The sequence below is a fragment of the Lacerta agilis genome, chromosome 1, assembly GCF_009819535.1.
Source record: "Lacerta agilis isolate rLacAgi1 chromosome 1, rLacAgi1.pri, whole genome shotgun sequence".
Classification (NCBI taxonomy): Eukaryota; Metazoa; Chordata; class Lepidosauria; order Squamata; family Lacertidae; genus Lacerta; species Lacerta agilis.
The window spans coordinates 41,551,841-41,573,414 of NC_046312.1; the positions used below are offsets into that span (position 1 = coordinate 41,551,841).

General features: G+C 44.2%; 1 protein-coding gene across 1 annotated transcript in view; it reads left to right on the forward strand.

Annotated features, from left to right (window-relative positions):
- Nucleotides 1-21,321, forward strand: part of ITPKA (inositol-trisphosphate 3-kinase A) — a 54,893-nt gene extending 33,572 nt beyond the window's left edge. The window contains exons 2-7 of the mRNA XM_033145631.1: nucleotides 11,257-11,353; nucleotides 13,699-13,912; nucleotides 15,333-15,537; nucleotides 17,117-17,218; nucleotides 18,274-18,345; nucleotides 19,896-21,321. Of these exons, the coding sequence (XP_033001522.1) occupies nucleotides 11,257-11,353; nucleotides 13,699-13,912; nucleotides 15,333-15,537; nucleotides 17,117-17,218; nucleotides 18,274-18,345; nucleotides 19,896-20,099 (894 nt within the window). The 3' untranslated portion in view covers nucleotides 20,100-21,321. The remainder of the gene's footprint in view (nucleotides 1-11,256; nucleotides 11,354-13,698; nucleotides 13,913-15,332; nucleotides 15,538-17,116; nucleotides 17,219-18,273; nucleotides 18,346-19,895) is intronic.
- Nucleotides 21,322-21,574: the final 253 nt, after the last annotated feature.

Sequence of the window (21,574 nt, forward strand, 5' to 3'; positions counted from 1 at the left end):
ACATCAGAGGGCTAATAGAGCAGCAGTGGGGGAAGGAGAGGGAATGGAGTTTAGACTGGGAAAATAGGTCTACTCTGAGTACAACTTAATTGAATACCACTCATTGATCTTTAGCATCATGGTACTCTTTGGTTCTTAACGAGTGTTAAAACTGTTTGTTTTTAATTGACATTTTCAAGTACAGCAAGGGCTGTATAACAGCCATGATAAGAGAGAAAGAACAAGCAAGATTAACAAAAAAAAGAACTCGGTCATTTATACTGCAAACAACTGAACAAGGATCTTGCAGTTCAGTACCATTAATTGCACAAGTAGGCCTAAGCTTAACATACATTGCAAGGATTACTGCGACTCATCGTTTTTCCAGAAGGAATCAACTGAAGGCAAACTTGGGCATTGGGTGTGGTGCTATGTGAAGATGAGAAATGTCAAAGGGCCCTCATTTTTTGAATTTCCTCCGCTTTTTTGTGTGTCTAACCAGCTCTTTGTTGTGACATGGAAAGAACGGTGATATTCTTGACAGTGTTTTTGTGAAGTTAAATGATTTGCAAAGTACTTTTGACAGATTCCTCACCTGAATAAATGAATACTCATTTACCTGTTAAGTTAAAGTGGAAAGCAGGCACAGTTACCCATTCTGTCTGCTTTCTTAAATATCCCTACTCTTTAGAGAGAGAGATTCACTGTACATTTTTCATCACCATGGGGCAAAATAGGTCCAGCTTCGTGTGTGCTTTGCAACATCTTGTTCTGCACCCCTACATCGTTGAGAAAACAACGAAATGAAATGTGCAGTGCTTGCCATTCACCCACTTCCATGAGTATCTCAATAGCGCACATGATTCTGTCTGTTAGCACACTGGGGTGATTCTGGTTTCTGCACTCAATATGTAACAAAAGGTCACAGCTGCTCTTCAGCAGGTGTATCCTTTCTGGGGTTCTTGTTTCCTGTTTGCATCTCAGGACTGGCTGAGTTAGGCCTGCAGAGAGATGAGAAAGTATTCATTGAAATAAAAGAAAAGAAAAGTGGCAAGATGCAAACCTCATTGCTCCAGGTTTTATTATTTACACCATAACTTGCAGTATGTTGTTGAACATGATGGCAAGCATATCTAAACTTTATTTGCAGAGCACACACAATGACTATGAGAAGGGAGTTCCAGCAGAAGAAGCCAATATAGCAATCAAGAACCCCTGCAAACGTCATAGTCCAGATCCCACCATTTGAACTATTGCCAGTGCTCCTTTGCATCGCCTCACAAATTGTGGCCTGTGCTTCTATCAATGCAACAATTGGCTTTCTAGATGGAGTAAACGGATTCCTGACAAATGTTTGTTTAGATGTGTACTTGGTTTATGAAGGTGTACATGCCTCTCTCTCTCTTTGCTTCCACTCTCAGATGATCACAAAGTAGAAATCAAAGAGGTCTGTGTGTTTATATCCCACCCTTTCTTCAAGGATCATAGAATGATAGAATCTTTGAGTCCAACGCCCTGCAATGCAGGGATTTCAGCTAAAGCATCCATGACAGATGGCCATCCAACCTCTGCTTAAAAACCTCCAAGGAAGGAGAGTCCACCACCTCTCATGGGAGTCTCTTTCACTGCTAAACAGCTTTTACTGTCAGAAAGTTTTTCCAAATGTTTAGTCGGAATCTCTTTCTTGTAACTTGAGGCTGTTGGTTTGAGTCCTACCCTCCAGAGCAGGAGAAAACAAACATGTTCCCTCTTCCATGTGACAGCCGTTAAGATATTTGAAGATAGCTATCATAGGTTATCTCAGTCTCCTTTTTCCCCAGGCTAAACATAGAATCATAGAATCATAGAGTTGGAAGAGACCACAAGGGCCATCCAGTCCAACCCCCTGCCAAGCAGGAAACACCATCAAAGCATTCCTGACAGATGGCTGTCAAGCCTCTGCTGAAAGACCTCCAAAGAACATACCCAGCTCCTTCAAGCGCTCCTCCTAAGGTTTAGTTTCCGGAACCTTATTCATATTGGTTGCCCTCCTCTGAACATGTTCCAGCTTGCCAACATCCTTCTTAAATTGTGATGCCCACAATTCAGAGGAGTTCAGATAGACACCCAACCGTGTCCTCATTCAGTTGATGTGCATCCTTAATATGAGCCAATATAGATGGCAGGTGGGTGGATAATAGCAGCCACAGAAGCTCAAAAGAATTTTTAATGTGTTTTTATGGTTTCAGTTCCACAGAACAGCTACATACCTTCCATATTCTTATTTTCCTAAGCACCACAGCTTGATCATTATTGCTTTATTAGCAGGCCTCGGCTACCCAAATAGGTCCTTAGCAAGCTTGTTTTGCTGATACTGTTGCCTTGGGCTCCTCTAGGAGGAAGGGCTAGATATAAATTTAATAAACAATTTAATAAATAAATATTAAACTTGCTGGGCTATTATTTTCATGGTCCTTCCTAGTGGATTTTGGAGTGTCCTATTATCTTACTTGGAGTGAGGGGCATTAACATTTTCTCTACTAGCAATGTTCTTTTCACTCTCCCAGCAACAAGGAAGGAGTTGGTTACCATCAGCAGCATCAGTCCTAAAGTGTCTGGTATAGACACTTGACCAGTGTCAGGTGTTCTGATGGAAGGGCCATGCTCTAACTTTGCTTCAGGCACTCTGCTCACGGTCTTAATCTCAGCGAGTATATGTGATTGTTCTCCTGTCACGGCTTGCCCTGAAAGTCTTCCTACTTCCATCATATCTCACCTGGATAAATCTTTCTGACAAGCCTATAATTAATGCCTGATCTACATAAGAAGAATGTTTACCAGTGGTTCCTGAGTGAGATAGGCCAAAACTGAGGGATCTTTTCTCTGCTGTAAACTGCTTCTGCCACCTTGGAACCAGAAATACCTGTTTTGCATAGACTGTGTCTCAGACCAAAATGTGTGTCTGATTTGTGCATGTAGATGATTTATGGACTTCAAGAACAGCTGCTCACATATTTCCAATGAGAGGCACTCCTGTCTTGAGAGAAGCAGCGAGGGCCAAATCTCTTTTGGCTTTGCTAGCTGCTTCCTTCTTCACTCTCCCCCCAATCTGCAGTCTTCATGTGACAAAGCGTTATAGGTTCACAGATCTCTGTTAGAGTCAGCAGCATAAAGATGCCTCCCAATTTAAGCCAGGGAGAAGCCCACGTATGGTCTATGGCAGGGGTAGCCAGGTTGGGTGTCCTTCACATAATGTTGGCTCTCAGCCCCAGCCAGCATGGCCAGTGTTCAGAAATAATGGGAGTCATAATCCAGCAACATCAGGAAAAACTTTCTGACAGTAAGAGCTGTTTGACAGTGGAACGGTCTCCCTTGGGAGGTTGTGAACTCTCCTTCATTGGAGGTTTTAAAGCAGAGGTTAGATGGCCATCTGTCATGGGTGCTTTAGCTTGGTGGTGATGGTAGGAATGATGTCATATTTGGACTGCATTTCCTTCCAGAGCCACCTTCACTCAATCATGACATCCCATTTTTAAAGCCCCCCTGCCACTAATTGTGTCCTATTCTTTAGTTGGGAGTTGGTTATAGAGGGCTTGGTTCATTCTTCCACTTTGCACAGGGGTGAAAATGGAAAATTGTCTGTTTGAATTTAGCTTTCCTTGTGGGTAGACAGGGTAGAGAGTTTTTGTTCTCAGAAACTGTTCGTAAATTCAATTTGGGATAGATTTTTATATGGTAGGAATGTGAGAATTACCCATTCTCATCTTTTTTGTGCATTAAAATCTTGCTTTTCACCTTGAGAAATCTCCTTATGGAACCATTAGAGGATAATTTGTGAAATTCTAGTCACATGTTTTTTAAAAAAACATTTTAATGGCGAGGTTGTCAGGGACTGTGTGTTCAAAAACAAAATGCTAATTATGTGAAAAGGAAACTCGGATTATGTGCTTGGCATCTATCATGCATGTTAAGGAAATGCCCATATGTTTTCATAATCTGATTCCAAAATGAATCTGTTTTGCAAGAATAGTGGTAGTATAGAACAAGGATAGGGAGACATTGGATGACGATATATGAAGGTGTGGAAGTGGGGACAGGAAATATGAAGCATGTGTCCAGGACTCCCACACAATGCAGATGTAGAATGGCTTAAAAATCCAGACATTTGAGACTCCCCAGATGCAATTTCCGTCCCAACTTAACACATCCCTCCCTTGTTCTGTGAACATACAGGTGTCCAGAATGTGTACAAACCTGAGCGGCAAATGAAGATAGATATTTAGTTTAGCGGTGCAGTGTTTTTCTCTGACCTGTGACTGTGTTCTTGTCTGCAAATGTAAAGCAGAGTTCCACACCTCTTGCTGCTGTCCATTATTGTCATAGTGGAAAAGACCTGGCTAATGCCTGTGTTTAATTCTGGCCACAGCCTCATATATCCCAACAGCAGTGAGCAATGACACAGAAATATTTATTTGTTTAAGTGGTGGGGAGCCTTTTTCAAGCCCAGGGCTGCATTTCCTCATGAGCTACCTCTGAGGTACATGCTGCTGCTGCCGCCGCCCAGGGTCAGAGGCAAAAGTGGCCAGAGCAGCAGAAACGACCCTTTCCTTTGCATTCCAGCCATGCAAAGACCAGAGGTTTCTATGCACACACTGACACAATCAAGAGAGATTGCCTCACAGTTCAAGAACACACCCCAGCTAGGCAAAAGCACTTCAGGAGAGCACGGAGCTAGGCTGGTGGAGGGGTGTTGCGGCCTTAGGAAATTCTCCAGAGTTAGATAGATAACGAGGCCTGCCTTTGACCTGAGCTTCCTCCACCCCTGATTTACTCATGACGGGTCACTGGGTGTAAAACTTTGTTGAGGAAGGAATCCCACACATATTGGAACATGTCACAATGATCCCACCGAAGAGGAATTGGAGGAAGGGCAAGTAACACGGCACAATGGGGGATGTACTAGTAGACAAAGGCTGGTCTTAAATGTTTTGATGGGAAAACATCCTGGTATTGTTAACTTCATCCGTGCACTCCATGTGAGACGTGTGGCTGGATAATCGGCAGGGAGTGTGGACTTCATTGCAAGTGTGATTGAAATGCCACACATACTGTGAGCGCAATATTCAGGTCCACCTAAGAGGGTGATAGGGATCCTTGAGCCTGTAAGTCATAGGTTTTTGAGTCCACGGCTCCCTTGACCAACTACATTCTTTCTGCGGCGCCCCTGTGGGGCTCAGGAGCCCAGTTATGTCACCCCTTGCCTGCAGAGCTAGAAACCCCTCACCGCTTTTCAAACACCCTCCTTTGTGGAGTGTTCCCTCATCTTCTCCCCTCTTTTGGGGAGTCCTTTGGGCAGCCGCTGCTGCCACCCCGGTCTCTTGAGCTGCCACACACATACACACACACCCAGCACCAAAGAGAGGTGCTTCCTCACATTGCCCCACAGGGGCCTGGGACTTTCTGTCCATTTCCAGAAGCAAGGGCTGGTGAACTGGCTGGCTGGGCTCCCTCCCCCACTTGCTTGCTTATTCTGAGGCCACCTCAGCTTCTGGCAACCAGGACCCCATGGCCAGCCCCAGAGGCACCACTCCCCTGCAGAGCTTGTAGGCAGGACTGCTGCAACAAACAGCTGTGCAAGCCTTGGGGAGGCAGGGATGTGAGAGGGCATCAGAGGAGGGAGGCAAGGAAAGAGGGACAGAGGCCAGTGTTGCCCGTGGCCCCCGTGGCCATCATTCAAGGCACCCCAGGGTGCAACGGCACACTGGCTGAAAACTACTGTTGTAAGTAGTCACACAATTAACTTCATGCCTAGTTTGGCCTTTAGATGTATGTGTACTGCAGCAACTAAGAGGCTTCCTATATCTTTCAGCCAAACTGAATGCAGTGGGGTCTCCGAAGCCAAACATTATTTCATTCAGTTTGGGTTTCTTAAGGATAAATAAGCAGAAAGTTCATGCCAATGGTTAAGAACCTGCATTTTCAGTGTCTGTGTTGTGGCACTGATGACTACATGAGGGCTGGGAGGAGAAAAGAGCAATAAACAGATAATGACATGATCACATTAGCTCTGTTGTAAAATGGTGGAACACATCCAACAGCAAATTCCCCTAGAGAAAAATATGGCTGCCCTCATGTACTTATCATGCTAGCCATTTTTTGTTCTTTTCTGTACAATGCCCTGGTAGCCTTACAAGGCTATTATATATGTACAATTACCTAGGAAGGGACTGCACATTATGACATGCAATCGCTTCCTGGGACCATTTCAAAACAGTTTTTTTAAAAGCAAAAAACCGCAGTTATTAGCTGCTCTAAACAGAAATAAGTGCTTTTTTGTTTGTTGGTAAACCTCAGATATGCTGATGATACAACCTTGATGGCAGAAAGTGAGGAGGAATTAAAGAACCTTTTAATGAGGGTGCAAAATATGGTCTGAAGCTCAACATCAAAAAAACTAAGATCATGGCCACTGGTCCCATCACCTCCTGGCAAATAGAAGGGGAAGAAATGGAGGCAGTGAGAGATTTCACTTTCTTGGGTTCTATGATCACTGCAGATGGTGACAGCAGTCACGAAATTAGAAGACGCCTGCTTCTTGGGAGAAAAGCAATGACAAACCTAGACAGCATCTTAAAAAGCAAAGACATCACCTTGCCGACAAAGGTCCGTATAGTGAAAGCTATGGTTTTCCCAGTAGTGATATATGGAAGTGAGAGCTGGACCATAAAGAAGGCTGATCGCCGAAGAATTGATACTTTTGAATTATGGTGCTGGAGGAGACTCTTGAGAGTCCCATGGACTGCAAGAAGATCAAACCTATCCATTCTTAAAGAAATCAGCCCTGAGTGCTCACTAGAAGGACAGATCCTGAAGTTGAGGCTCCAGTACTTTGGCCACCTCATGAGAAGGGAAGACTCCCTAGAAAAGACCCTGATGTTGGGAAAGATGGAGGGCACAAGGAGAAGGGGACGACAGAGGATGAGATGGTTGGACAGTGTTCACGAAGCTACTAACATGAGTTTGGCCAAACTGCGAGAGGCAGTGAAGGATAGGCGTGCCTGGCGTTCTCTGGTCCATGGGGTCATGAAGAGTCGGACACGACTGAACGACTGAACAACAACAACAAAACTGGCCGGTTTTTTTTGTTTATTCCAGGATTTTCTTAAAAAAATAACAAATCTGCCAATGAATGGGATGAAACTGAGCCAGTTTTCTGAAAGGACTAAACCAGCATTAGATGGGAAAGGGTGGATCCATCTGTCCTTGCTGTGAAAATGCCTTGCAGTAGCTCAGCGTCTGACATGTCTCTTCATTTCTGCCAGTACCTGCCTTGAGGCAAACAAAGCACACCCCTCTACCCATGTAGCATGACGAAGCCAAGGCGCACTCAAGCCAGCCATTCAGCAGCATAGTTCAAACACGCTTTCCACTAATCAACAAGGTCCTCCCGCAGTGATCACACAGCATATTGCATGCAAGGTGGTGGTGTTTTTTTAAAAAAGAAAAGTAATGGAGCCTGTGGGTTTCTACTCTTTCTTTGCAGCAATTCGTTGCTAAGTAGCTGTAGTTACTAATCTGAACCTATACTGCTCCTCTTTCCTATGCCAATGGAGCTGTTCTTAATTTCTGCCGTGGCATCCGAAAGCTGTAAAAGTGTTGAGTATATCAGTGTTGTGTATGCTGTCATGACTCAGCACCTTTGGGCTATCTCCCAGGAGGACAAAGGGGGCTGGAACAGTTGGAAACCATTCCCCTCCCTCCATCCCTTCTGTTTCCAGCGTGGAGACACCATTTCCAGCTCCCTCTCTTTCTGAGAGAGAGTTGCTGGAATATTGGGAGGGCTGTGGGCAGCAGTCTAGGATGGCGGATCAAGGTTTTATCCACACTTAGCTTTCTCCTCCGCTCTTTCCAGGCACATCGTGATTTAATGCTCTGTGTCCAAGGCCTCTCTGTCTCTCTCTTTTGCCCCGGAGCTTTCCCTGTGAAAACCTGCTCTTTACAGTTGAAGTGCAACAAACAGCAATTTGGGTTAAACACAGGGCTGCCTCTGAAGATGGTTTGGAAGCTTCAGCTGGTATAGAAGTTAGCGGCTAAGTTGTTCACAGGGGCAAGATGGTCTGAGCATATTACACCAATCCTGGCACAACTGCACTGGCTGCCGATTAGTTCTTGGGTCCAATTCAAAGTGCTTGTTTTGACCTATAAAGCCTTAAACAGCTCAGGACTGCAATGCCTCAAGGTCTGACTCTCCTCATATAAACCGATTCGGACCCTGGCTCATCATCTGAGGCCCTTTATTGTGTGCCTCCCCTGTGAGAGGTCCAGTGGCAACATGGGAACGGGCCTTTTCTGTGGTGGCTCCCTGTTTGTGGAATGCTCTCCCCAAGGAGGTTTGCCTGGCCCCTTCATTACATATCTTTAGGCACCAGGTGGAAATGTTTCTCTTCAACCAGGCCTTTGGTGGGTTAACATTCTATGGCCTTTTAAATGTGTCTGTGGGAGGGGGCATCATTGGTTTGTTTTGCTTTTGTTTCTGCTTTATTTTTTGTGTTTGCATTTATGTTGTGTACTGCTGTGTGGTATTTGGATGAAGGGCAGTATACAAATTTAATAAATCAATAAATAATGCCAACATGCTGAATGGAGATGCCCGGCATGGTTATTTTGCATGCAATTGTTTTTGGCACATTCAGATCATTGCACACCTAGAACTGTACTGAGAGGTGGAGGAAAAGTCTGGCTGTTACCAGGTAATAGGCAAAAAATAGGATATCTATCTTCAGAGCTTGTATCCAGTAAAGTTGTTGTTGTTTAGTCATTGAGTAGTGTCCGACTCTTCGTGACCCATGGACCAGAGCACACCAGGCACTCCTGTCTCCCACTGCCTCCCGCAGTTTGGTCAAACATATGTTGGTAGCTTCAAGAACACTGTCCAGTAAAGTAGCAGAAGACAATTGTCACCATCCTGATTTCCTTTGAACTTCCTAGAGGAATCTGGGTGGCCACTGTTGAAGTGCTTGATAAGATGGACCTGATCCAACAAACACAATTATATTCTAAAGTGCTCTCCTAAGACAACGTGAGACATTCTAGCCTGCAAAGATTTTGGTGTAATATATTGAGCCTTAGAATTATCAACTCAGCTCAAAGGACATATAAAAGTAAGAGAAATAATAGAGGAGGATGACTGGCAATTAATTCAGTCTATAAAGAAAAAGCATTTCCCCCTTTTGTTTCTTGCTATCATAATAGCACTGTGTGGGCTTGTGTGGGCTTGTACTGTTGAGCATGAGAGCTCAGGGAAGGGGGAGAAAATTCCAACATCATTTTTGCTCCGAGCACCAGCAGAGATTTTATTTGAGAAGGATCCAGGGGTCATGAAAATTAAACAGTGTAGGCAGGCTCGTCAGTAGGATTCCTCCCCCTCTCCTAATGGTAATTAATTAAAAAAAACAACACAGCCTTTTGAAACTAGTCCATCAGCTATACAAACCACGTTTCCTTACACATTTTTAACCTATAATTGCTTTTAAGTGAAATGTGTGATTAGTAGAACTGTGAGATCTTGACAGGAAAACGTGTGTCTTTCCCCCCATCCCTCTGCACCCCGAAATATATTTACTATTAGCTTGACCTTCTGGATGGGATTAAAGAGCTGTATGGTGTGTTTTAGCTTGTGGAATGAGAAAGGGGCACGAGGAAGAAGAAACCCCAGGACAGAAACAGGGTATAGCACTTGAAAGTGCTGTGATGGGAGTTTCATAGGCTTCTGCAGGGGGTGGAGTGGAAACACTTTGCTTAGCAATGGAGCAATCCATGCAGAAAACTTACCGGTATATATTCCCCGATTCATGTTCCTATGGCAGCAGCCTTATTTGTAGAACAAAATGCTGCAGCCCTGGACTGAGACACTAGTTGTTTTCTTCCACCAAGACCCTTATCCTGTTCCTTAAGGTGCCATGGAGGATATGGTGCCATGTGTGAGTGAGAGAGAATCAGTGTGGAGTGCTCCTTATCTTAGTGAAATGTTTGTTTAGTAATTGCTAGGCTTGCCAAATGCTTCTCTGGCCCTTCCTGACTGCAAAACAATGCTTTGTACATTAATTGTTCAGGGAACCTTGGAGTTGATCAGTTGAGGAGGGGGAAAATGCTATAATAAAAAACCCCCGTTAAACTAATCATCCCAGTTCAGTTCCGGAGAGCAAGGTATTTTGTCTTTCCGTGCATATTTCTCCGTGTGGTGGTATTAAAGGTCATTTTCTTTTGTTGATACGGCAGCTGTTCACTTTCCCCTTCGGCCAACAGAAGTATATCCAAAGATGTCACAACTAAAACAGAAAGGTGTTAGCAAGGTGACACCGCGTGGCAGCGTTTTCTGGCCTTGTTAAAATGCTAGCGCGGGGAGGGGAGGTGGAAAAGGAATGTATTTCTTTGAAATTTTATATCCCACTCTGAAGTATGAATGCTCTTTAGGTTGGCTAGCAAGGGCGGGGCACCCAATAAAACTGAGCTAAAAATGGCAAGTGTCAGTAAAAGACAAGTGGACTAAAACCACATTCAGTTGGCATCTGAAAAGAAGTGGGGAAATGATAATGATAATGATTAGATAGATAGATAGATTTGCTTGGTGCCAACAAGACTGTAGTGTATATGCCAAGTGAGCCTCCCTGAAGAGAGCATTGCATAAGCGAGGTTACCACAACTGAAACAGCACACTCGGTTGCTGCAGCCCACCTCAAGGCACCAAGAGAGGGGCTTCTAACACCATGTTGTTTGGATTGGGCCACCTGCCCCAAACCTCTCTTTAATTAAGAATCATGTTTAGTTATCAAGAAGCTCAAATAACTTTGGCAAATCTGGGGGGCGGGGTGGAGAGAGAGAGAGAGAGAGAGAGAGAGAGAGAGAGAGAGAGAGAGAGAGAGAGAGAAAGCATGCAGATACAGCTTTTTGACTTTGTTTTTAAAATACACTACCCACCTCCAGGATTAGGTAGCATGCTGATGTGTTGGACCTGTGCATTTCTTTAAAAAGCTGACCTTCTCACAGGGTGTTCCTCTCCTTGAGTTTGAGCATCATGAATTAGCTATGCCTGTGTTAGCCTTTGATCAACGCTCTGTTCAATTAGGTGAGTCGTTGAGACTGTCTTTAATGGAAATCCACTTTCATGTCATGTCAAGTTGGCCTTGGAAGTCAGTTGGGGAGCCATAAGTGCAAGCAGGAGACCTTGCATCTCTGTTCACAAATGCCTGATTACGTGGTATGTGACAATGCTAAAGGTTTTTCCTTTCTTTGTTTCAGAAAAAAGCATGGCAGACGTTAAAAACGATTGTCAATTTGCCAGTCATCAGTCCCTTCAAGAAGCGATACTCCTGGGTGCAGCTGGCTGGTCACACAGGTGAAAACTTTTCTTGGCTTGACTCTGTACAAATAGGAAGCTTATAATAAAATGGTTGATAAAAATGGAAGGATTTTGAGGGCAATATGCCCCCCTTCTTTATCTGGACATTGCAAACCGATCAGCCCTAAATGCCCAGATTATCTCTGGCAAGTGAACTGCTTTTTCTATCTGATTGTCAATATGCTATGTACTCTGGACCTTTGGGGATGGGCAACAAGCACTTTCAAATAAGTAAATTGATGGAAGAAGGAAGCATATTAATTGACTAAGTCTGCTTGTTTGTCTAGCAGACAGATTATGAGCTGTTTGTGGTTCTGGAGCCATTCCAGTGTGACCTCTAAGCTTGTAGAAATCTCTTTAAAATAATCACATTTGATATAAAACAGTGGGTTTTCTCCAGTTGTGCTGCTCAGCTGATAGAAAGGCTTCTGCCAGCAGAATGGGTTGAGTAGGCATTTTTGGGGGTGGGGGTGGGGTGGGGTTTTATCCCCAGAAGTTCTTCCATGCCCCCCCCCCCCAATATCTGCTCCAGAGCCTTGGGGAACCCTCCAAAGTAGATTTAGAGGGGCACAGAGACACTGTGGGGCGGGGGGAGGAGACACGTTTTAAACAATTGTTTCCCTACCTGTTGTGCTGTGAGAAACCTTACTAGTATCTGCTTAGCAACATGGTTGGATATAGCCTGGTATCTTCTTAACTTCACTAAATGCAAAGAAAAATGTATAATACACGGGGTTGGTTTTTCTGACAAGGACAGTAACCAGAAGATTGATAATAAATGCTAGCACAGAGTTCCTAATAGATATGAACCTAGTCTGTTTTGTGATTTTAAGAAGAGTAATCATGCCTTGACTGTGCAGCTTGGTAGTACTCGATTTGTGTTTTCACTTAAACAATGGCATGCAAGAAAAGATTGGTCTATGGGACTAGCCTCTCAGTTGCTTTTCCTTTGTGAAATGTCTGGAATAGATGTAAATCATTTGCATCCTTCAGGACTTAGCGCTCTCTCTCTCTCTCTCTCTCTCTCTCTCTCTGTGTGTGTGTGTGTGTGTGTTTGTGTGTCCACAGACCTATGTAGGCTTCTATTTCTAAGTCTGTGGTCCAACCTTACACATGAAAGTTTCTGGAGCCTAAACTCTCAAGAAGAAACAAACACTGTCAAGGCCACTGCTGTAGTGTGCTGAAAGTGTACGTCACAGAGAATGGAAAGGAAAGTCTGGCAGGGTGGCCAGTAAGGAGCTGCTTAAGCAGATTGTGTTTAATGTAGTGTTTGTAGAAATGGCTGGAATATCTCAGGCCAAGCTTTTTCTTTAAAAATTGGCTTGATGTAATTTATGCATGGTTGCTTTAGTGCTCCTATAGTAACTGACTGAGGTTAAAGGAAAACATAAGTCAACAAAACTATGTGCAGAGTTCTCTGGAGCAGGAGGTATTTCCTTGTATAAAAATGAATAGGATTAATTGATTACAGCTCATTTTGCACTGATTCCAAGAGAACCCTGTGAATTCTGATGCTGGCTACAGAGAAGTCTGCAGTTGCAGGCACTAATGTGAACCAGCTTACAATGCAGGAAGACAATGTAAGATTCAGGCTCAGCCTTGTTGGCTGCGTTTTAGGGTATAAATTTGTTTCAGAAGGCAATGGATTAATAGATTTACGGATTAATAGATATTTGGGTGAAACGAAAACAGATCCTGACATTACACTCGCCTCAACAGTTGTGGAAGCTGCTTCATCTGTACTTCTTGTTGCAGCCAGCTTCATTTTGTTGGCTGTGTGGCTGAGATTGGATTCCTTTTGAACCTCAGAGTAGTGAAATTTTGGAGCTGCAGGATTCCGAGGGCGCTGGAGGAAGAGCGTGTGTGTACTCAAAGTGCACAACTTGGCTTCTAGACATGGCTTGTTGGTTAATGATCAGTGACTGATAGCTTCTCTCTTGTGTGCTAAGAGCAGGTACAGGATGAAGCTCAGTTCAGGACATAGTGGTAGCATTGCATAGATTTTATCACTGAATCTGGCTACCAAAGTAATAATGTGGTTTGCCCTGTTAACCTCCTGTGTAGTCTAGTGCATTTAGACTTGGACATGTTTATATGATTAGTGGAGACAACTTTTTATGTGATTCCATCTGAATGCTGGCTCTGTGTGTGTGTGTGTGTGTGTGTGTGTGTTTTAACAGGCACTGTTTGCATTGGGTGTTCTTTTTACAAGGCACTTATGTTACTGTTCCAGGAAAGTATTTCAGCTGGAAGAAAGAGGTGCGGCAGTCAAACTAGGCAGAGAGACCTTTCCCTCCTACCAGACTGAAAGTTGCAAGTTATCATAATTCTGTTTACTGCAGGGAGTTTCAAGGCAGCTGACGGTGGAACGATTCTGAAGCGCTACTCTGAGAATGAGGAGAAGTGCTTTGAGCTGCTGATGAATGACCCACTGCGCTCCTGCGTCCCTGTCTTCCATGGCGTGGTGGAGAGAGATGGCGAGTCCTACATGCAACTAGATGACCTTCTAGCTAATTTTGAAGGGCCTTGTGTGATGGACTGCAAGATGGGAATCAGGTGGGAGGCATTAAACAGCAATAACTCTGCTGTCTCACTGTGGGTGGCTTGTTGATAGCTGTGATTTTGAGGGGATGGCAGTCTGATGTTGGGTCAATCCATCCCTCAACTTCATGTGGATTGTAAGCCCATTCTGCCTTCTGATGAACTGGTACATCAGCCATATTTGAACGTCATGGTGAGCATTAAACAATGACTTACCACCAGTGCTGTCAAGTATCCCAGTTTCCCCGGGATTCTCCCTTATTTTAAGCAGTTTCCTGCTGCTCTCCCTTATTTTTTATTTCCCTTATATTTCCCATTTTTAATAGAAGCAGCTCCTCCCCTGCTGGCCAGGGACTGGGTGGGAAGACCTTGCCTACTTGGAGAGAAAAGCCTCAGCCCTCAAAGCAAGTGGGAGCCGTTTCCCGTGCTTACAGGGTGTGTGTGTATTCCTCCCCCTGCATCAGCCCCTATCCGTTGCTGCCGAGCCCCTCAGCCGGCCAATAGGGTTAGCTGGTGGGCAGAGCCTGGCTGCCTTTGAGCAGCTGCTGCTTCCTGTCCTGTTTTGATGGGATCAGACAAGAAGACAATGGGGCTCCATTGCGCGGAGCACATGGCTGCCCTCCTCTTTGCTCCGCTCCGAGTAGTGGTGTAGTGGTTAAGAGCGGTAGACTCGTAATCTGGGGAACCGGGTTCGTGTCTCCACTCCTCCACATGCAGCTGCTGGGTGACCTTGGGCTAGTCACACTTCTTTGAAGTCTCTCAGCCCCACTCACCTTACAGAGTGTTTGTTGTGGGGGAGGAAGGGAAAGGAGAATGTTAGCCGCTTTGAGACTCCTTCGGGTAGTGAAAAGCGGGATATCAAATCCAAACTCTTCTTCCGCTCTGAGCCCGAGCCCGCTTGGAGTTTACATTGCTGCTCCGCCCACTTTTGCTTTTGGCTCCGCCCACCACTGACATGTGACTGTCCCGGGATAGGTGAGACTGCTGATCCCTTATTTTCAAATCCGAAACTTGGCAGCTATGCTTACCACGCATGGTCAAAATCAAATTTGCTTGAGCCTGAAGGAAACAAACCATGGTTCCTGGCTTAGTGTTACATTTGAACTAGTGATAAGACTGTTTTGCTGCTAACAAACTGAAGTCAGTAAGCCAATAACAAACCTTGGCTACATATTGTGGTTTGTTTGTTTTTTAAAAACCACACACATTTAGCTACACCAGTGCTTCTCCTTTACCCTTGCCATGGATTGTGGCTCGGAGTTCAAAGCCCTGACATTGATTGGCCAAAGTTTTCTTGAAAATGTGATGCTATCTTGAAGAGGGTAATTATTACTCTATGTAACGAACACTGAGCTCCCTATACGATAAATGGAAATGGCATGGAAATATTCTTGGGCGTATCAAATAAGTGCTCGATTTCATATTATTTTTGCAGGACGTATTTGGAGGAAGAATTGACTAAAGCGCGAGAGAAACCAAAGCTGCGTAAGGACATGTATAAGAAAATGATCGATGTAGATCCTCTGGCACCCACTGAGGAGGAGAACTCACAGCATGCAGTGACCAAACCACGCTATATGCAGTGGAGGGAGACAATCAGCTCCAGTGCTAACTTGGGTTTCAGGATCGAAGGGATTAAGGTGGGACATCTTCCGTTCCTAAACTAGCTTTTCCTACCTGCAGCATCCTAGACTGTATACACACCAGAAAGTTAATGTGCACATGAGCTGCACAGATCCATTTTTCCCCTGTGTGCATGGGTCATCCACACACAAGCACTTCAGCTGAACTTTATCTTGGTATTTCCCGTTCACACTAATGGCTGGTGCTTGATGTAATGAATCTGAATACCAGTTGCTGGAAACCACAGGAGGGGAGAGTGCTCTTCTTCTCAAATTCTGCTTGTGGGTTTTCCATAGGCATCTGGTTGTCCACTGTGAGATCGGGATGATGTGTGTTTGTGTGGTACGCAAATAAAGTAACCTTTTGGAAAGAAGGGAGTTTTTTCTCTCCCTTTCCAACCGCAGGCCATGCTTTGGTGTTAGTTGAGCAAATGTGGAGGATGCTGTCAGATTTTCTCCATCAATGAGTGCAATGCTGGCATTGCAGAATGTGCTGTGCTTCTAGTGTACCATCTGGCAACAGACTGAAAGAATATTTTCGCTGCCCTCACAGGCTTGCTGTAGTACATCACTCCAGGGTGCTGCTGGATGTCTCTGCCTACGATGTGCATTGCAGTTTCATAACTTTCTCTTGTCAAGACACATACATTTGTTGTGTTAGGCTGGCCCACACTTTTGCAGCCAAATATTACATGCACAAGGCCAAATCTGACTCAGATAGGTTTTGTATTACAACCCAGAGCAGAATTTTATCAGTTTTCGAGGGCTCTTTTGCATTGCATCCAGAAGCATGACTTAATAGCATAGCTTGCTTTCATTAAGTGTCAGTAGTCGTTCCTTTTATCCTGCCCACCTTGTTTATGATGTACACCATATCCTAAAATACATGTTTGTATTAGAGTCTCAGTGATTCTTTATTTATTTATGTAATGTATTTAATACAGTTCTATCCTGTTTGCCACCTGAGGAGTGTGACAGAGAGTGACTAGCTCAGGTTAGCTAATGAGCTTTATTGCTGAGTGGGGATTTGAACCTGGGTCTTTCCAGTTATAAACTGGCACTGTGTATCAGGGATGTCAGACTTCAAGCTCAAGGGATCTACTTTATGTCTAACTAGAACCCTGAGATCCACTGACCAGAGCTAGTCACTTAGAATTAAATAATTCCAAAGAATTTGATTTGAATACCAGAATTGAATTGAGTCCCTTCCTTCCACACAAAAATACATTCCTGGTCACCCTAAGTTTTTCAGAGGAACAGCTTCCAGCTATATAACTTGGGATGAAGCGGGCTCATTTTATAGCTGCTGCTGTTAATACAATTGGTATCCAGAAATCCTTGCCGTTCTACTGCAAATCACCCAGAGATCTACCTTCTGCCATCCCCTGCTCTGCATCACACTGCTGTAAATTCAGCAGCTAATATTCAGGGTAGGGGTAACCATCCTGGTGTAGTTCAGCTGCCTCTGAGGAAAAGCCAGCCAACTTCACCTTTTGGGGATTCCTCTCTTTGTCCCCATGCTGGTGTCTTCCCTTTCTTCTTTCCTCTGCGTGCAGAAAAGGACATCTTCCACATCCCTTCTTTTTACTCCTTACAGAAGGCTGATGGGACTTGTAACACCAACTTCAAGACAACGAAGACACGGGACCAAGTCTTCCAGGTTTTTGCAGAATTCATTAAGGGAGATACAACTATATTGGTAAGCTATACTTGGAAGTTTGAGGCTGGCCCTTTGCTGGCCTGACTCATTAAATCTGTGATAGATGAATAGGGAGAGGGAGCTGTGGACATTTCCTTACCAGAGGCCAAGGTGCCATCACTTCCTCCACAGCAGGTGGTTAATAAGACCCATTATTTTAAGAAGCTCTCACCAGATTTCTTTAACCTGGGTAAAAGGTTGACCCAATGCATCATCTTGGGTGGGGAGAAGTTGGATGTGTGACAGTAGACCAACTCCCAGTCTTCTTAGATACAGATCTGCTATCGTTGATGCTGGCTGCTTCATCTCTCTCTTTTGTTTTAAAATTACTGTATTTTATAATTGCTGTATGCTATTTTGGAGGCTTGTTTGGCAGAACAGTGGCTGATAAATATTAATATCACACTATATGTAGTACTTTTCCTGTGGTTTTGTGGTATTATAGTTGGTCATAGTTTAAGCATATGAAAGGAAGGTAACGCATTGCATTCTGCATCCCTGCAGTGAGGCCCTTTGTATACCAAGAACACAGATCAGCTCTGAACATGGATATTTGATCCTCTTACCAGGGTTCCTATCAGGCACAAACCCTTGTGCTTTGTAGGCTTTAGGCCTCTGACCTCATTAGCAGATGTGTGATGCTGTTTCTTTTCATTGACAGAGTAACATTGTTCAGATTGCATCATGGGTGGTGGGGAACTTCGTTTCATTTTTCCATGCTGGGTTTCCCACACTCTGAACAGATGAGCTGAAAGCCTTCAGAGAGAAAATTACAGGTGTTTAGCTCTCACTAATCACCGGCTCTGGGACCCACACACTTGTGCAATGGTGAATTGCAACTTAAAACACCAAAAGAGCATAATGTGCCCAAAAAATTGGCTCACGAAACTCCCATTCTCAGAAGATTTGTATTTATGTTTCTGGTGGGTAGCATCTCAAATTACTCTGTGGTAAAGCAGTCTCTGAAACAATTTCCTCCATCTATCAGGTTTTTAATTTTTTTGTATGACAGTAAAATGTTACATGATTCAACCCTCCACCCCTTCTTTTCACAGAAAAAATACTTGAGGCGTCTGTATGACATTCGTGGTGTTCTTGAGTCTTCTAATTTCTTTAAACGGCATGAGGTGAGCTGTGGGTGAGAGAGAAGGCCAAGGAGGCAGCATGTGAAGAAAACAGTGTAGCATCAAAACTGGATTACTGCAATGCCTTCTGTCTCTGTGTGTGTGGAGTGGGGGAAGCTGCCCTTGGTGATTGGTTTGGAAGCTGTTGCAGAATACAGGAACTAGGTTGCACAGAGAGGTAACCTACTATGAGCACATAACACTCCCATGAAAGGAGCTGCACTAGCTTGCCACTTCAGCTACTGAGCTGAGTTTAAGGTTCTGCTGTTCGTTTTGAAGGCCCTAAGCAAATTGGGACAGAATGAGAGAATGCCACCTCCTATAGAAACCTACCCACTCCCTGAGGTCATCAGATGATGTTCTTTGCAAGAGATCCATCAACTGAAGGAGAGTTTTCGCACTCATCATGTGGAACAGCCTTCCCTCAGAAATAAAGCAGCCAACTAGATGGTGATGATAATAATTACCGGTAGTATTCTTTTATTTACAGGTGAAACTTGAAAAATTAGAATATCGTTGAAAGGTTCATTTCTTTCAGTAATTCAACTTTAAAGGTGAAACTAATATATGAGATAGACTCATGACATGCAAAGCGAGCTATGTCAAGCCTTTTTTTTGTTATAATTGTGATGATTATGGCGTACAGCTGATGAGAACCCCAAATTAACAATTTCAACTTTGGGGTTTTCCTCAGCTGTACGCCATAATCATCACAATTATAACAAACAAAGGCTTGACATATCTCGATTTGCATGTCATGAGTCTATCTCCTATATTAAACTCCAGTAGCTAATGAAAATAATTGCTTGCATAAATGGACTTTTCCACGATATTCTAATTTTTCAAGTTTCACCTGTATATGCTGCCCATATGACTGGGTTGCCCCAGCCACTCTGGGAGGCTTCCACAAAATTATAAAACCACAGTAAAAAACCAACCATTAAAAACTTCCTTATACAGGGCTGCCTTCAGGTGTCTTCTGAACGTCAGATAATTGTTTATTTCCTTGACATCTGATGGGAGGGTGTTCCACAGGGCGGGCGGCACTACCGAGAAGGCCCTCTGCCTGGTTCCCTGTAACCTCACTTCTCGCAGTGAGGGAACCGCCAGAAGGCCCCCAGAGCTGGACTTCAGTGTCTGGGCTGAATGATGTGGGGTGGAGACTTTCAGTGGTCGCTTAAGATGTTTCCTGACCATTAAACAGGGTGGGGGCAGCCTGGTAACTATGGATGCTGCACTATTTGGATTTTTTTAATGTTCTGTGTTTTATTGTTCGTGGTATATTTTATTATCTGTGCACTGCTTTGAGGTATTTTAAATATAAAGCAGTATTAAAATGCTCCTGGTAAATAAATAAAAACTTAAGAACATTAATAGAGCCTGCTGGATCAGGCCAGTGGATTCCTCAGTGAATTTTGTTTAATCCTCAACTACAAGCATGTGTTGGCCCTAAGTTTATGGCGGGTGGAGCCAGGAGCAGCAGGACACCAGGTTTTCATGAAATATTTAGTAGCCTCTCTCTCTCTCTCTCCCCTCCTCCCTCTCCTCTCCAGGTAATTGGAAGTTCACTGCTGTTTGTGCATGATGATAGTGGGCATGCCAATGTATGGCTCATTGATTTTGGAAAGACTACCCTTCTTCCAGATGAGCAGACCTTGGATCATAGGATCCCTTGGCAGGAAGGGAACCGAGAGGATGGCTACTTACTTGGACTGGACAATTTGATCAACATCTTAGAAAATATATTTGAGAGATGAGAGGGACTGGCACAAAGTCACTATAGGACCGCTCAGTTGCTTTTAATTTTTCCAGAATCAACACCCCCCTCCCCAGTCAGAGGGAAGGCTTTTAAAACTTTTGCCAGACTCTGGGGGCATTACCCTGCTGCAAAAACGAGGTGGAAACTCAGAGCCAGCCTCTGGGAGCTTGAGAAATCCAGGGTTAGCCATGAATGCAAAGAGCTAACTTCAGTTTCATTGAACTAACACAGAATAATTTTCTGAACATTTGGACGTCGGATCAGGACAACTACTTCCTGGAGTGACAGTTGCTTGGAGCACATGGGACGGAAAACATTAGAATTCTCCTCTGAAATGTCTTCAAAAGTAATAAGCAGACTTCCTAACCTTCATGCTGCTGCTGCTCACACTGTTAGATAGGAATGTTCCCATTCCATGCATTCACTTGTGTGCCAGGCAGCTTGGAACTTGGAGAAGAATTTACAAACTCTCCTTCCCTTATATATAAGTTTTAATGGTGGTGCAGAAAAGTTTAAATATGCGCACAAAGTGCTGTTGAAGCTTCAGAAACCAAAGGGCACCTTGGGCTCTAGGAGCCAGTGCAAGAGTTTTTGTGCCCTACACAACTCTCCATACCCCTCTGTTCCTTCTCGTCTTCTACCATTCCATTTTGTTGCCAACTGCTTTCCACATATTAGTTAATCTGTGCCAAAACATGTGGTGCTTGCCAGTAAGCCCCTCCCCCAAATATCTTGCACACATCTACCCTGCAACCCTGCCCACAACTGTGCAACAGGTAAGTCCTACTGATTTTTAACCAACCATCCAAAACTAATCATGGGCAGAACTACAGTCTAATGCTTTGATTTGAGCCTGTGTGCCCACCCCCCACTGCTATAGAGGAACCTAGATTAGCTCTACCTGTTAGAGGAGCTGCCATGGTAATAGGGGAAGCAGAGGTTGAAACCAGACAATTGCAGTTTGCACCAGGCTTTGTATCAGTGCTTCTTTATGATTGCTAGCCTCTCCTTTTCTTCACTTGAGACTGTGCATAAAGCTGTCCAGGTTTTAAAGTGTATGATCCAAGACAGACTTCGCCAAGCAGTCACTTTCGGGGTGACTGAATTTCATTGAGGTTGATGGTGGCCCAGAAGTGACCACTCGTGAGCTGGAATGCATATGACTTACTTGTGGGATCACATCTAAGTGACTTGGTTTACAGTGGAACCTCGGGTTACGTACGCTCCGGGTTGCGTACTTTTCGGGTTACAAACTCTGCTAACCTGGAAGTGCAACCTGATGCGTGCGCGATTTCCCCCGGTCTGTGCATGCGCAGAACGAATTGTTCGGGTTACGTCCTTTTCGGGTTACGTACTGTAACCTTGAACGAATTAAGTACGTAACCCGGGGTACCACTGTATTTAATAAGCAAAACAAAACTTAAGTAATTTAGGTGACATTGAAATGTTTCACATCCAGAAATCAGAACAACC